At 37.9% G+C, this 15,377-nt stretch overlaps 1 protein-coding gene across 1 annotated transcript in view; it reads right to left on the bottom strand.

Annotated features, from left to right (window-relative positions):
- MRPS6 (mitochondrial ribosomal protein S6) overlaps positions 1 to 13,763 on the bottom strand; it is a 92,842-nt gene extending 79,079 nt beyond the window's left edge. The window contains exons 1-2 of the mRNA XM_024758416.1: positions 13,653 to 13,763; positions 12,594 to 12,666 (exon numbers count right to left, since the gene is read on the bottom strand). Coding sequence (XP_024614184.1) covers positions 12,594 to 12,666; positions 13,653 to 13,763 — 184 coding nt within the window. The remainder of the gene's footprint in view (positions 1 to 12,593; positions 12,667 to 13,652) is intronic.
- Between the last annotated feature and the right edge of the window lie 1,614 nt (positions 13,764 to 15,377).

Raw genomic sequence — 15,377 nt, 5'->3', positions numbered from 1 at the left:
ACAACAGATCTGAACAAACACTTCATCAAAGAAGATGACAAATGAGCACATGAAAAGATGTTCATCATTAGTCATTAGGAAAATGCAAACTGAAACCACAGTGAGCTACCACTACAATGTAATGGCCAAAATTTTAAAAACAAGAGCAAACATTGCTGAGGAGATGGAGCAACTGCGACTCTCCTACACTGCTGGTGGGAATAAAAATGGTGCAATCATTTTGGCAATTTCTTAAAATGTTATACAGAGACCTACCGTATGGCTCAGCCATTCTACTCCTAGGTATTTACCTAAGATAAATGAAATCATGTATCCGCACAAAGGCTTGTACAAGTGTTCATAGCAGCTTAATTTGTAAAAGCCAAGAACTGGAAACAATTCAAATGACCATCAACAGATAAACAAATTGTGATATGATCATGAAATGGAATACTACTCAGCAAAAAAAAGGAGTGAACTCTTCAACAACGTGGGTGGATCTTAAAATAATTACGCTGAGTGAAAGAAGCCAGACAAAGAGAGTACATACTGAATGGTTCCATTTATATAAAATTCTAGAAGTTCAAACTAGAGTGACAGAAGACAAATCAGCAGTTTCTTGAGGTGGAAGTGAATGAAAGAGATTACAAAGGGACATAAGGCAACTTTGGGGAGGTGGTAGATATATTTATTATCTTGATTAGGGCAATAGTTCCGTGGATGTAAACATATGTCAAAACTTATCAAATATATGCAGTTTTCATACCAATTATAACTCAAAATGCTATAAAAAATAAATCATTCACATCATTATTATAGTCTGAGCAAAGCTATTTTAAGTCATTGTCTGACTTACTTCTCCCCTCATCTTCCCCTGTTTCCCCTTCCCCAAATTCCTGGATAAGGAGTCAAGACCATACCCACCTCTGCTATTCACATCAATCAAGGAAAAAAAAAAAAGTCCATGTGGAAAGGATTTTGTTAAGTTCTACAGGAGATGCAAAGTTGGATAAGAAATAGTTCATGTCTTCAAGAAGTTATAATCCAGGTAGAGAGAGAAGATATAAGTATGTTTAAAATTAAATTATCTAATAAAGTATAAGTATCAATTCTAAAAACATAGAAAACATTTTAAAAGAGAGTGATTAACCGCCTCATGAAGAGTGCAGGCAAAAATTTCCAAGGAGTTACTTTGGGCTGGGATGGTTCAAGAATGTTTCATGTAGGATGTGGGATTTGAGCTGGAATGTGAAGAATGGATAACATTTAGATAGATAGGAGGAGTAAAGAGAATAAACACAAGATGCTTTGATGGGGTCAGAGGATGGTGACTTTGAGTGAATAAGTTGGATGGGAAGAAAGGTTTCTGTAGAAGAATCACAGGACTTACCCCTACAAAAGTGGGACCAGAGTTGGAGGGTCTTGAGCATCAGGCAGAGTCTAAGCCCCCAGCCTTTATTTCGTCCTAATATGAAAAGGAACTTGTGAGGTAGTGAACCTTTCGTGGTTGGAATGATTCGGCAGAGAGTGTATGAGCATATGTGAGGAATATAGAAAGGAGATAACTTCCCTGAATGGACAAGTTCCTCCCAATCCCAAGACACAGGTCACAGATTCATGGGCTTTGAAAGAATCATTAGAAGTAGCACTGGATAGTTGTCTGATACTATCTTGGTTCCTCCTGGAGGTAGTACCTGACTTCCTCCTCAGAGTCAACAGGGACCTTATTTTCCCCTCGTCTGCCCCGTGTTCAGCCAGGCAATGGAAGATGATCTAGGTGCAACCATAAGACTCTCTCTCCCATGATCCTGACTCCTGAGTGAATGGCTCAGAGACGTGAGGACCAGTTAGAAGTCATCCATCATGCTGATTAGACCCTGTCTGCTCCATGGCTGTGGCTATGCTTCCTGCTAACCAGCCTTCCGGATACTCTTGATTCCTGGCCAGTACTCTGATATACGGTTAATTCTGTGATTTCCCCCCGAAATATCATTCCAACAAATTTTGTTTTTGCCTAAGACATTAGAGTCTGCTTCTGTTGCTTAAAGTCAAGAACCAGAACTGACATGGAACTCTGGATCTTAGGGGTTCAATTCCCTGCATACCCTATTGGTCTTACTTCAGCCCCCTGGGGTCATATGGAGCAAGTCTATCCTCTCTTCCACATGATTTCTTCCTAAATCTGATGACAGCTCTCCAACCTATCCTACCCTTTTCCCTCCATAGGCTAAATGCCCCATGTTCCTTTGGGCACTCCTCATTTCACATGAGCTGGATTGCTTCACCAGCCTGGACACTGTTTCCAAAGGTGATAGGCTGTGACTCAATAAATATTTGTTGAATGAGAGAATTGCACAAATTTAAAGTTTTACTTTTGGCTATACTACCTTCTGTAGAAAACAGTCATTCATTTCTGGTTTTTTTCCATGCAAAGACTGTGTTATAGTTAAGGTGCTGGCTCAGCTACTGAAACACAAAATAACAGGGACTTAAATAAGATGGCTTATTTCTCTCACATGGAAAAGTGTAAATGTAAGTAGGGCTGGAGACCCAGGCTCTTTCTAGGCTTTTGCTTTCCATTTACAGCACATGACTTCTATCTTGTGGTCTAGCCTGGCCATTCCTGCTGCCAGTCTATGTTCACGTTCCAGAAGGAAGGGGAAAAGTAGACTTGGGATGTTCCTTTAAGGGAATGTTCTGGACGTTGCCGCCATCATGTCCACTCCTTTTTTATGGGTCAGAACTTAGTCTTATGGCCTTCCTTTGCCTTCAAGGGGGGCTGGGAAGTGTAGCTTTTGCTGGGAGAGAATGGTAAACTAATACTTTCAACCATGGACCATATAATGCAATTTGGAGATCTTCCAATAGACTAAGTATAATGAGATGCTACACGAGTCACAGGTGGTTAATTGTCTGTAACTTGCTTATACTCAGTGTTGGGTACTTTGCAAGTGATTATCAGGCCAGAGTTACTCTGAGTTGAGTTTTAGGTAAATTGGATTTTGTGGACTTACCAGGGGACATAGCTTGGACCAGTACTTAAAATCCAGAAGTCGGAACTACACTGGAAATTTCCTCTAATTGAGACAACTAAGCAGCTATTTCTTTTTAAAATAAAACCCATGAGTTTGCTTCCTACGAAGAGTTTAATATCTTTTCAGGCATATTAGATAGTATTCTTTTGGCTACAAATAATAGGAACTGACTCTGTTTTGCTCAGAAGGGAGAGATGAATTATTATTAGTGTAACAGATGTCTCCCAAGCCTCAAGGCAATGTGCAGCTGACTGGGCTTCTGGAACAGACTAGAACCCGATGCTCTCCATCTTTTGTTTCTGTTTATCTGCCATCAGCTTAATTCTTCTCTCTCTAAAAGGACCGTTTTTCTCTGCTCACCAGTCTCCAAAAGTAGAGGATAGCTGTTCCCAGTTCCGTGGTCTACATATGATCCTTCTAGCCACCTAGATATAGTCTGAGGCTCTCTTTCAACCGGCACTCTTATTAGCCTTGCTTGGGTTAGTGGTTACCTTGGGCCAATAGTCAAGTCTAAATGGTGGGTCAAATCATATTACAACAGCAAGATACCTCTGAACCCTGTAGATATGGAGGTTTATGGGTGCAGAGAAACAGTATACAGCAAAGAGGACAGGCATCCCAGTAGGCATCTTCTCCACCCATGTGTGTTTGGAGGGTTGTCATAAGCAGAACAAAATTTAGAAATATAGCTGTGTGATCTAGAGGCTAGAAACATGATGTAATGGGGTTAGGGGAGAAACTGAGTCTTCCTCAATACTTTTTTGGTTGTAAGTAACATAACCCATCCAAAGGCTCATAAACATGGCACTTGAGATTTTTCATATCTGAAGAAGGCTTTTATGTGCAGATGATCACCTATAGCTACTTGTTTTAATTAATATTCAAGTTGTTAAAGTTGTAATATTTTTTTACATCCTTGGTACTTATTTATCTTACATTCCTAGTACTTATTTATCTTGTAACTGGAAGTTGGTACCTTTTGGCTACCTTCATCCAGTTCAACTCCGCCCAACACTCACCCCTGGTAACCACAAGTCTGATCTTTTTGTCTACGAGTCTGTTTGTTCTTGAGGTATAATTGACCTACAAAACTATGTTATTTCCTGTTATACAACACAGTGATTTGATATTTCTACCTATTTCAAAATGATCACCATAAGTCTAGTTATGATCTGTCACCATACAAAGATACGACATAATTATTGACTTTATTCTCCACACTGTACATTTTATACCTGTGACTCATTTATTTCACAACTGGAAGTTTGTACCTCTCACCTATTTCTTTCCTCCCTCACCCCCTCCCCTCTGGCAACCACCTGTTTGTTCTCCATAACTCTGTTTCTGTTTTGTTATGTCTGTTCATTTGCTTTGTTTTTTTAGATTCCACATATAAGTGAAATCATGCCGCATTTGTCTTTCTCTGCTAATATATATATATATATATACCTACACCATATCTTCTTTATCTATTCATCTATTGGTGGGCACTTGCTTGCTTCCATATCTTGGCTATAAACAATGCTATAATAAACATAGGGGTGCATATATCTTTCTTTTTAATTTTTAATAGATCTTTATTAGAATATAATTGGTTCACAATACTGTGTTAGTTTCTGTTGAACAACAAAGAGAATCAGCCATATGCATACACATGTCCCCATAACACCTCCCTCTTGAGCCTCCCTCCCATCCTCCCATCTCACCCCTCTAGGTCATCGCAAAGCACCAAGCTGATCTCCCTGTGCTATGCTGCTTCTTCCCACCAGCCAACTATTTCACATTCCATAGTGTATATATGTCGATACTACTCTCATTTCACCCCAGCTTCATTCTCCCACCCCATATCCCCAAGTCTATTTTCTATGTCTACCTCTTTATTCCTGCCCTGCAACTGGGTTCATCAGTACCATTTTTTTTTTTAAGATTCCATATATATGCGTTAGCATACGGTATTTGTTTTTCTCTTTCTGACTTACTTCACTCTGTGTGACAGACTCTAGGTCCATCCACCTCACTACAAATAACTCAATTTCGTTTCTTTTTATGGCTGAGTAATATTCCATTGTATAAATGTGCCACATCTTCTTTATCCATTCATCTGTTGATGGACATGTAGGTTGGTTCCATGTTCTGGCTATTGTAAATAATGCTGCAATGAACATTGTGGTGCATGTCTCTTTTTGAATTATGGTTTCCTCAGGGTATATGCCCAGTTGTGGGATTGCTGGGTCATATGGTAGTTCTATTTTTAGTTTTTTTAAGGAACATCCATACTGTCCTCCATAGTGGCTGTATCAATTTACATTCCCACCAACAGTGCAGGAGGGTTCCCTTTTCACCACACCCTTTCCAGCATTTATTGTTTCTAGATTTTTTGATAATGGTCACTCTGAACGGCATGAGGTGATACCTCACTGTAGTTTTGATTTGCATTTCTCTAATAATTAGTGATGTTGAGCATCTTTTCATATGCCTCTTGGCCATCTGTATGTCTTCCTTGGTGAAATGTCTATTTAGGTCTTCTGCCCAGTTTTTAACTGGATTGTTGGGTTTTTTGCTATTGAGCTCCATGAGTCGTTTGTATATTTTGGAGATTAATCCTTTGTTGTTTCATTTGAAAATATTTTCTCCCATTCTGAGGGTTGTCTTTTTGTCTTGTTTATGGTTTCCTTTGCTGTGCAAAGCTTTTAAGTTTATTGAGTCCCATTTATTTATTTTTGTTTTTATTTTCGTTACTCTAGGAGGTGGGTCAAAAAAGATCTTGCTGTGGTTTATGTTAAAGAGTGTTTTTCCTATGTTTTCCTCTAAGAGTTTTATAGTGTCTGGTCTTATATTTAAGTCTTTAATCCATTTGGAGTTTATTTTTGTGTATGGTGTTAGGGAGTGTTCTAGTTTCATTCTTTTACATGTGCTGTCCAGTTTTGCCAGCATAACTTATTGAAGAGGCTTTCTTTTCTCCATTGTATGTTCTTGCCTCTTTTGTCATAAATTAGGTGCCCATATGTGCATGGGTTTATCTCTGGGAATTTTATCTTGTACCATTGATCTATATTTCTGTTTTTGTGCCAGTACCATACTGTCTTGATTACTGTAGCTTTGTAGTATAGTCTGAAGTCAGAGAGCCTGATTCCTCCAGCTCCACTTTTCTTTCTCAAGCTTGCTTTGGCTATTCGAGGTCTTTTGTGTTTCCATATGAATTGTAAAGTTTTTTGTTCTAATTCTGTGAAGAATGCCATTGGTAGTTTGATAGGGATTGCATTGAGTCTGTAGATTGCTTTAGATAGTATAATCATTTTCACAATATTGATTCTTCTAATCCAAGAACGTGGTATATTTCTCCATCTGTTGATGTCATCTTTGATTTCTTTCATCAGTGTTTTAATAGTTTTCTGAGTACAAGTCTTTTGCCTCCTTAGGCACATTTATTCCTTGGTATTTAACTCTGTTTGTTGCAATGGTAAATGGGGGTGTTTCCTTAATTTCTCTTTCTGATTTTTTGTTGGTGGTGTATAGGAATGCCAGAGATTTCTGTGCATTGATTTTGTATCCTACAACCTTACCAAATTCACTGATTAGTTCTAGTAGTTTTCTAGTGGCATCTTTATGATATTCTATGTATAGTATCATGTCATCAGCAAACAGTGACAGTTTTACTTCTTCTTTTCCAATTTGTATTTTTTTATTTCTTTTTCTTCTCTGATTGCTGTGGCTAGGACTTCCAAAACTATGTTAAATAATAGTGGTGAGAGTGGACATCCTTGTCTTGTTCCTGATCTTAGTGGAAATGCTTTCAGTTTTTCACCATTGAGTATGATGCTTGCTGTGAGTTTGTCATATATGGCCTTTATTATGTTGAGGTAGGTTCCCTCTATGCCATTTTCTGGAGAGTTTTTATCATAAATGGGTGTTGAATTTTGTCAAAAGCTTTTCCTCTGTCTGTTGAGATGATCATATGATTTTATTCCTCAATTTGTTAATGTAGTGTATCATGTTGATTGATTTGTGGGCATTGAACCATCCTTGCATCCCTGAGATAAATTCCACTTGATCATTGTGCATGATCCTTTTAATGTATTGTTGAATTCAGTTTGCTAATGTTTCATTGAGAATTTTTGCATATATTTTCATCACTAATATTGGCTTGTAATTTTTTTTTTGGTGATGTCCTTGTCTGATTTTGGTATCAGGGTGATGGTGGCCTTGTAGAATGAGTTTGAAAGCATTCCTTGCTCTGAAATTTTTTGGAATAGTTTCAGAAGGATAGGTGTTAACACTACTCTAAATGTTTGGTGGAATGCAGGTTTGTCAAAATGCATTCAAACTTAAGAGATCATATTATAGTCATATAATAATCATATATATGATTACTTAAAGTTTTACGTATATAAACCTTATGGTAACCACAAACCAAAACTCTATAATAGATACACACACAAAAAAGAGGAATCCAAACATAACACTAAAGATAATCATAAATCACAGGAAGAGTGCAAAAGAATAAGGAAGAAACAAAAAATACCTACAAAAACAGCCCTAAAACGTTTAACAAAATGGCAATAGATACATGCCTATCAATAATTAATTTAAATGTCAAATGCTTCAATCAAAAGACATAGAGTGGCTGAATGGATAGAAAAATAAAATCCATATATGTGATCCCTACTAGAAACTCACTTCAAATCTAAAGATAGACACAGGCTGAAGGTGAGAAGATGGAAAAGGTGTTCTATACAAATGGAAGTTAAAAGAAAGCTGGAGTAGCAATACTTGTATCAAACAAAATACACTTTAGGGACTTCCCTGGCAGTCCAGTGGTTAAGACTCTGAACTTCCACTGCAGGGGATGTGGGTTCAATCCCTGGTCAGGGAACTAAAGTCCTGCATGCCTCACAGTGGAGCCAAAAAAAAGTACATTTTAAAACAAAGACTGTAACAAGAGACAAAGAAAGACATTACATAATCATCAAGGTATCAATCCAAGAAAAAGATATAACAGTTGTAAATATATATGCACCCAACATAGGAGCACTTAAAATCATAAAGCAAATATTAAAAGACATAAAGCAAGGAAATGATGTAACATAATAGTACAGGACTTTAACACCCTACTTACATCAATGGACAGATCATCCAGGCAGAAAAATCAATAAGGAAACACTGGCTTTAAACAACACATTAAATCAAATAGACTTAATAGAGATATACAGAACATTCCATCCAAAGGCAGCAGGATACACATTCTTTTCACGTGCTCGTGGAATATTCTCTAGGATAGATCACATGCTAGGCCACAAAACAAGTCTCAGTAATTTTTAAGAAAATTGAAATCATATCAAGCATCTTTTCGAAGCACAACACTGTGAGACTAGAAATCAACTATAAGAAAAAACTGCAAAACACAAACAACTGGAGGCTAAACAATATGCTACTAAACAAGCAATGGTTCACTGAAGAAATCAAAGAAAAAAATTCGAAAATACCTGGAGAAAAATGAAAATAAAAACACAATGATCCAAAATCTAGGGGATGCAGCAAAAGCAGTTCTAAGAGGGAAGTTTGTAGCAATACAAGCCTACCTCAGAGAACAATAAAAATCCCAAATAAATAACTTAACCTTACACCTAAAGGAACTAGAAAAAGAACAAACAAAAAACAAAGTTAGTAGAAGGAAAGAAATCATAAAGATCAGAGCAGAAATAAATAAAATAGAGACTAAAAAACAATAGAAAAGATCAATGAAACTAAGAGCCAGTTCTTTGAAAAGATAAACAAAATTGATAAACCTTTAGCCAGACTCTTCAAGAAAAAAAGAGAGGGCCCAAATCAATAAAATGAAAAAAGAAAAGTTACAACTGACACAAAGGATCAAGAGATTACTACAAACAATTATATGTCAATAAAAATGGACCTCCTAGAAGAAATGGACAAATTCCTAGAAATGTACAATCTCCCAGGACTGAACCAGGAAGAAATAGAAAATATGAACAGACTAATTACCAGTAATTAAATTGAATCAGTGATTTTTAAAACTCCAAACAACAAAAGTTCAGGGCCAGATGACTTCACCGGTAATATTTTTTTAAAAGATTATTTCTTTAGAGCTATTTTAGAGTCAGGAAAATTGAAGAGAAGGTACAGAGATTTCTCATGCACTCCTTGCCCCCACACATACACAGCCTCCACCACAGCCAACATCCCCCAGCAGAGTAGTACATTTGTTACAATTGATGAATCTACAAAGACACATCATCACCCAAAGTCCATAGTGTACATTAGAGTTCACTCCTGGTACTGTATGTTCTATGGGTTTGGACAAATGTATAATGGTATGTTTTCACTGTTGTAGTATCATACAGATTATTTTCACTTCTCTAGAAAACCTCTATGGTCCGCCTATTCATCCTTTCCTCCTCCCTAACCCCTGGCAATCATTGATATTTTTACTGTCCCCATAATTTTACCTTTTCCAGAATGTCATGTAATTGAAATAATATAGTATGTGGCCTCTTTAAATACAATGCTAAAGGCACAATCTATGAAAGAAAGAACAACTCAACGGTAAAATAGGCCCAAAACCTTAACAGACACGCCACCAAAGAAGATATACACATGGCAAATAAGCATATGAAAACATGCTCCACATCATAGGTCATCAGGAAAATGCAAATTAAAACAATAGTAAGATATCACAACACACATATTAGAATGGTCCAAATCCAGAATACTGACAACACCAAATGTTGGTGAGGATATAGAGCAAGAGGAACTATCATTACTGGTGGGAATGCAAAATGGTACAGCCAGTATGGAAGACAGTCTGGTGATTTCTTACAAAACTAAACATACTCTTAACATATGATCCAGTAGTCATACTCCTTGGTATTTACCCAAAGGAGTTAAAAACTTATGTCCACACGAAAACCTGCACATGGATGTTTAGAGCAGCTTTATTCATAATTGCCAAAACTTGGAGCAACCAAGGTATCCTTCAGCAGGTGAACGAATGAAGAAACTATGAAATGTGAAATAAAATAGAGTCGCTTATGTCAAAGGGTTTTAAAATGGAGCAGAGAGAATATTAAGAAGAGCAAACATATACATCCTCCCCAGGTGGAGCCATGAACTTTCGAACTGGGCCGACATTAAATATTCAAAGCACTTTGCAAGAGCCCCTGCAACTTGTCACAGTAATGAACTTTTTCTTCTCTCTAGCGATAGACTTAGCAGTCAATCTTGCTTAGCCAGGACTAGTTTCTGCCTGCAACTCTAATTAAAATTCTTTGTAATGCAAACCTTTCTTCTTTGCCTTTAAAAGCCTCTGACTTTTATTCCATAGTGGGACACTGTTTGGGTTGCTACCTGAATTTGTGTGTCCCGAATTGCAATTCTTCAATTCCAAATAAAGGCCTTTTGCTTGATTATTGCCTCCTAAGTTTATTTGGTTGACAAAACTATGGTACATCCGAACAATGTGATATTATTCAGCAATAAAAAATAAATCGGCTATCAAGCCATGAAAAGACACGGAGGGAACTTAAATGCATGTTACTAAGTATAAGAAGTCAATCTGGAAAGTTTTAACATTTTAAAACCTAGGGTTTTTGTAACCCTTTATGTTTAACTCACAATCTTATTCTTAATTATGTGCAGTAGTTTTTATATAAAAATAATATTAATTGCTTTCATTTTCTCTGATTAATGTTGAATTGACTCTTAAGTTTAACATAGTAAGTCTTCCTAAATAATTAACACTATTTATAAACTTATTATTTAGTTTCTTGAAACATTTTAAGTGCATTTAAAATTAAAATATACCTGTTTCTCTAAAACACTTCACACACCTGCCATGGCAAACTTATAAAACTGACAAGTGAAATCTTTCTAAGCCTTTAAGCAATTACTGAAATTTAATAAACCTAGTGAGTGAAGTTTCTTAAGACTCAAGGTGGATGACTGCCAAATATTTTCTAGTGTTAATTCTCCCATTTTTTCCCTTTAGCTAAAACCCCTGAGTTTTAGCTGGACACATGTCCACCTAACAGTAGGCTATATTTTACAGCTAGTTGTGGCCATGTGACTAAGCTGGGCCAATAGGATATAAGCAGATATGATGTGTGCTTCTTTAAGACACTTGCCCTGGACTCTCTTCTGTCCTACTTCCCTTGGATGTGGTGATGTGCCAACATCATCCAGGCTGATGAAGATAACACCTTAGGCCATGGCAGAGCCAAGGCAGAGAAGGAGCCAATTCCCTAGAAGACCTCACATAGCAAAGCTGCTTGGCCCACAGCTCTGGACCACTCACCACTTGACTATTACAGGAGCATGAAGTAAACTCCTATCATCTTTGAGCCATTGTAATTTTGGGTTAGATTGTACCCCGATAATACAATTTCCAAAGACTGTCCCTAAGCTTAATTAACTATATACTCTTAAACGTTTCAAATTAAAATCACAAGTCTAATATGCCAGGTTTTCTAATATGTTAGATTTTCTTCAATGTTTCAAGGTTCTTTAAATAACACACAGATTATGATGATTAAAAACTTATTTCTAACGTTACTGCAAAAGGAATGCTATACAGTTGACCCTTGAACAATACAGGGATTAGGGGCACTGATCCCTCTTGTAGTTGGAAAATCATGTATAACTTGACTCCCCCAAGAGTTAACTACTAATAGCCTACTATTGACTAGAAGACTTACTGATAACATAAAAAATAGTTGATACACATATTTTGTATGTTATATGTACTATATACCATATTATTATAATAAAGTAACCTAGAGAAAAGAAAATTTTATTAAGAAAATCATAAGGAAAAGAAAATACATTTACAGTACTGTATTACATTTATGATACCATAAATTTACATCGTCTGTTTACAAAATGAATTGTTTGTCATCAGTAGCGTCTTCAATGATACAAAACACTGTAGATGTTATATGTATTACTAAAACTAGACACCAAAAATGAAAAGATAATGTGAAACAAAAATTCATATTTATTTACAGGTATAACGATTCATACATTGATAACAAAGACGCAACAATATGATTGACTTATTATAGCCTAGTGTAATCGATATGAGGTTGCCTCATGGTAGCCTATCTTATACACTAATGCACGAATTGTTATAAAATATCTATGGCATACAGTATTATAACAATGTTCATAATACAGTATTAGAAACATTGTTACAGAGACTTCCCTGGTAGTCCAGTGGTTAAGTCTCCGAGATCCCAATGCAGGGGGCCCAGGTTCGATCCCTGGTCAGGGAACTAGATCCCACGTGCATGCTGCAACTAAGAAGTCTTCATGCTGTAACTAAAAAGATCCCACATGCCGCAACGGAGATGCCACAACTAAGACCTGCTGCAGCCAAAATAAATAAATATTAAAAAAAAATAAAAGAAAATAGAAACATTGTTACATTTAAAAAAACACTTGCCTGTGATGATAGGCTGATATGCACTTTCTCCAATTACAAGGGAGAGAGGCATACTATATGGTAATGTAATTCTTTGGAAGCAAAGTTGTAAGGCAGTAAGAAAACTAATGTATTATTAACTTTACCTTCACTATGACTCACCTTATGCTGATGTAAGGATACACTATCCACTTCAATACAAGTCTTGCCCACGATGTTCTACATGACGAATACTTCCATGATGATGGCACAAAAACGTCTCACACAGTTCTTGATGCACAGTTACCAGAGTTTTACACAAAGCCACTCACACACACACAGAAGATATGTTTATGAACTGTATGGCATGGTGATTATTTACTATTCATTAAGTGGAAGTGGGTCGTCATAAAGGTCTTCATCCTCATCGTCTTCATGTTGAATAGGCAGAGGAGGAAGGGGAGGGTTGGTCCTGCTGTCTCCGGATGGCAGAGTTGGAAGAGGGGGAGGAGGGGGAAGGGGAGGTAGGAGGAGCAGGCACACTTTGTGTAACTTTACAAAAATATATCATAACTTCTGTCTGACTTCTTTGCTTTTTCATTTCTCTATAAGTATTTCTACATGGTACCAATCCTTCTTCCGCTGTTTGCTTTAGTTTCAGTGTCCATATCATAAAAGGGTCCATGTTGTTTAAGAAGTCAAAAGCAGTTTTGAGAGCTTCCCTGGTGGCGCAGTGGTTGAGAGTCCGCCTGCTGATGCAGGGGACACGGGTTCGTGCCCCAGTCTGGGAAGATCCCACATGCCACGGAGCGGCTGGGCCCGTGAGCCATTGCCACTGGGCCTGAGCGTCTGGAGCCTGTGCTCCGCAACGCGAGGGCTACAACAGCGAGAGGCCCGCGTACCGCAAAAAGAAAAAAAAAAAAAGCAGTCTTGAATAATCGGAACTACTTTTTTTTTTTTTAATTTATTTATTTTTGCTGTGTTGGGTCTTCGTTGCTATGCGAGGGCTTTCTCTAGTTGTGGCAAGCGGGGGCCACTCTTCATCGCGGTGCGCTGGCCTCTCACTATCGCGGCCTCTGTTGTTGCAGAGCACAGGCTCCAGACGCGCAGGCTCAGTAGCTGTGGCTCACGGGCCCAGTTGCCCCATGGCATGTGGGATCCTCCCAGATCAGGGCTCGGACCCATGTCCTCTGCATTAGCAGGCAGATTCTCAACCACTGCGCCACCTGGGAAGCCCGGAACTCTTCTGCCAGTTTGTCTGATGTCAATTCGTTTTCTGGCACTGTCTTTTCTACATCTTCTTCTTCGTCATCTGGCACTGGTTTGGAAGCGCTCATCTCGATCAAGTCATCTTCTGTTAATTACTCTGGTGTGGTGTCTATTAACTCTTGAACTTCTCCAAGACCCATATCTTGAAACCCTTCACCCTCACTTTTTTTTTTCCATGTCCACAATCTCTTTCATGATTTCCTTGATTGGCTCCATTGTAAATCTTGTGAAGTCATGCTCAACATCTGGACAGAGTGTTCTCCAGCAGGAATTCATTGTTTCGGGCTTGATGGCTGTCACAGCTTTTCTACAAAAACAATGGCATCTTCAATGATGTAATCCTTCCAGACATCCTTCATGATGTTCTCTCTATTGGGATTCTCTCTCACAACATTGACAATCTTTTCCATAGAGTACCAGGTATAATGATCCTTAAAGGTTCTTATGATCTAGAGGCTGAATTAGAAATATTGTGTTTGGGGGTAAGTAGACCACTTCAGTGCCTTCGGTGTTGAACTCATGGGGTTCTGGGTGGCCGGGAGCATTGTCCAATAACAAAAGAATTTAAAAAGGCAGTCCCTTACTGGCAAGGTACTTCCTGACTTTAGGGATAATGCATCGATGAACCAATCCAGAAAAAGGGTTGTTGTTGTTCAAGCCTTCTTGTACAACCAGCAGTCCTGATCATAAACCCAGCTGCATTTGCACAGAACAGTAGAGCTAGCCTGTCACTTCCTGCCTTAGATCTTGGTGCTCACTTCTCTTCCTTTCTAACAAATGTCCTTTGTGGCTTTTTTTTTCCGGAATGGGGCCTTTTCACCTGCATTTAAAACCTGTTCCGGCAAGTTTCTTTCTCCTCAATGATTTTCTTAATGGCAACTGGGAACTCATCTGCCTCTTGGTCAGCAGAAGCTGCTTCTCCTGCTATCTTGAACTTTTTTGAGCCAAATCTCTTTCTAAAATTATCAAACCACCCTTTGCTGGCATTAAATTCTCCTGTTTTAGATCTTTCACTTTCCTTTTGCTTTAAGTTGTCATATAATGACTGTGCTGTTCCTCAAATCACATTAGAGTCTGTAGGCATGCCACTCTTATAGCAACCCTGCCCCCACACAATAGCTGCATTTTCAATACGAGATAAAAAGGTACTTCACAGAAGCTCAAGGTTTTCACACCTATTAGAGTAGCTGCAGCAATGCCTACATGAATTTCTTTTTTCTTTTTTTACAGTGGTCCTTACATTGGATTCATTTATCTTGAAATGGTGGGCAACTGCCTCCTCTGTGGCACATGTCAAGCAATTCAACTTTTTCTTGTTAATGTCATGGCTTTTTTCTGCTTCTTGGGAGCACTTCCAGCATCACTAGTGGCACTTCGTATGGGTCCCAGGGTGTTATTCAAGGTTTATGGTATTGCACTAAACACAATGAAAAATAAGCAAGAACCATGAGGGTCACTTTTTACTTTGAAACACAATTTACTGGAGAGAGGAACTGCTCACTTGGAAATAATGAGCATCACACTGCGTTTTTAAGTGGATATCACAACACTTGAAACACTGCCAAACAACGGAAGGTGGCTACAAATTGTTACAGTAGCGCAGTATGTATGACAGTTAACTTTATGCGTTATGATTTAATACATCTTTAATGCATCTTTACATTTGTTTACATTTCTCTCAG

This window comes from Neophocaena asiaeorientalis, unplaced genomic scaffold (assembly GCF_003031525.2).
Source record: "Neophocaena asiaeorientalis asiaeorientalis breed wild unplaced genomic scaffold, Neophocaena_asiaeorientalis_V1.1 scaffold45, whole genome shotgun sequence".
Lineage (NCBI taxonomy): Eukaryota > Metazoa > Chordata > Mammalia > Artiodactyla > Phocoenidae > Neophocaena > Neophocaena asiaeorientalis.
Note: the sequence above shows the minus strand (reverse complement) of the source record. Positions and strands in the feature narration are given on the sequence as shown.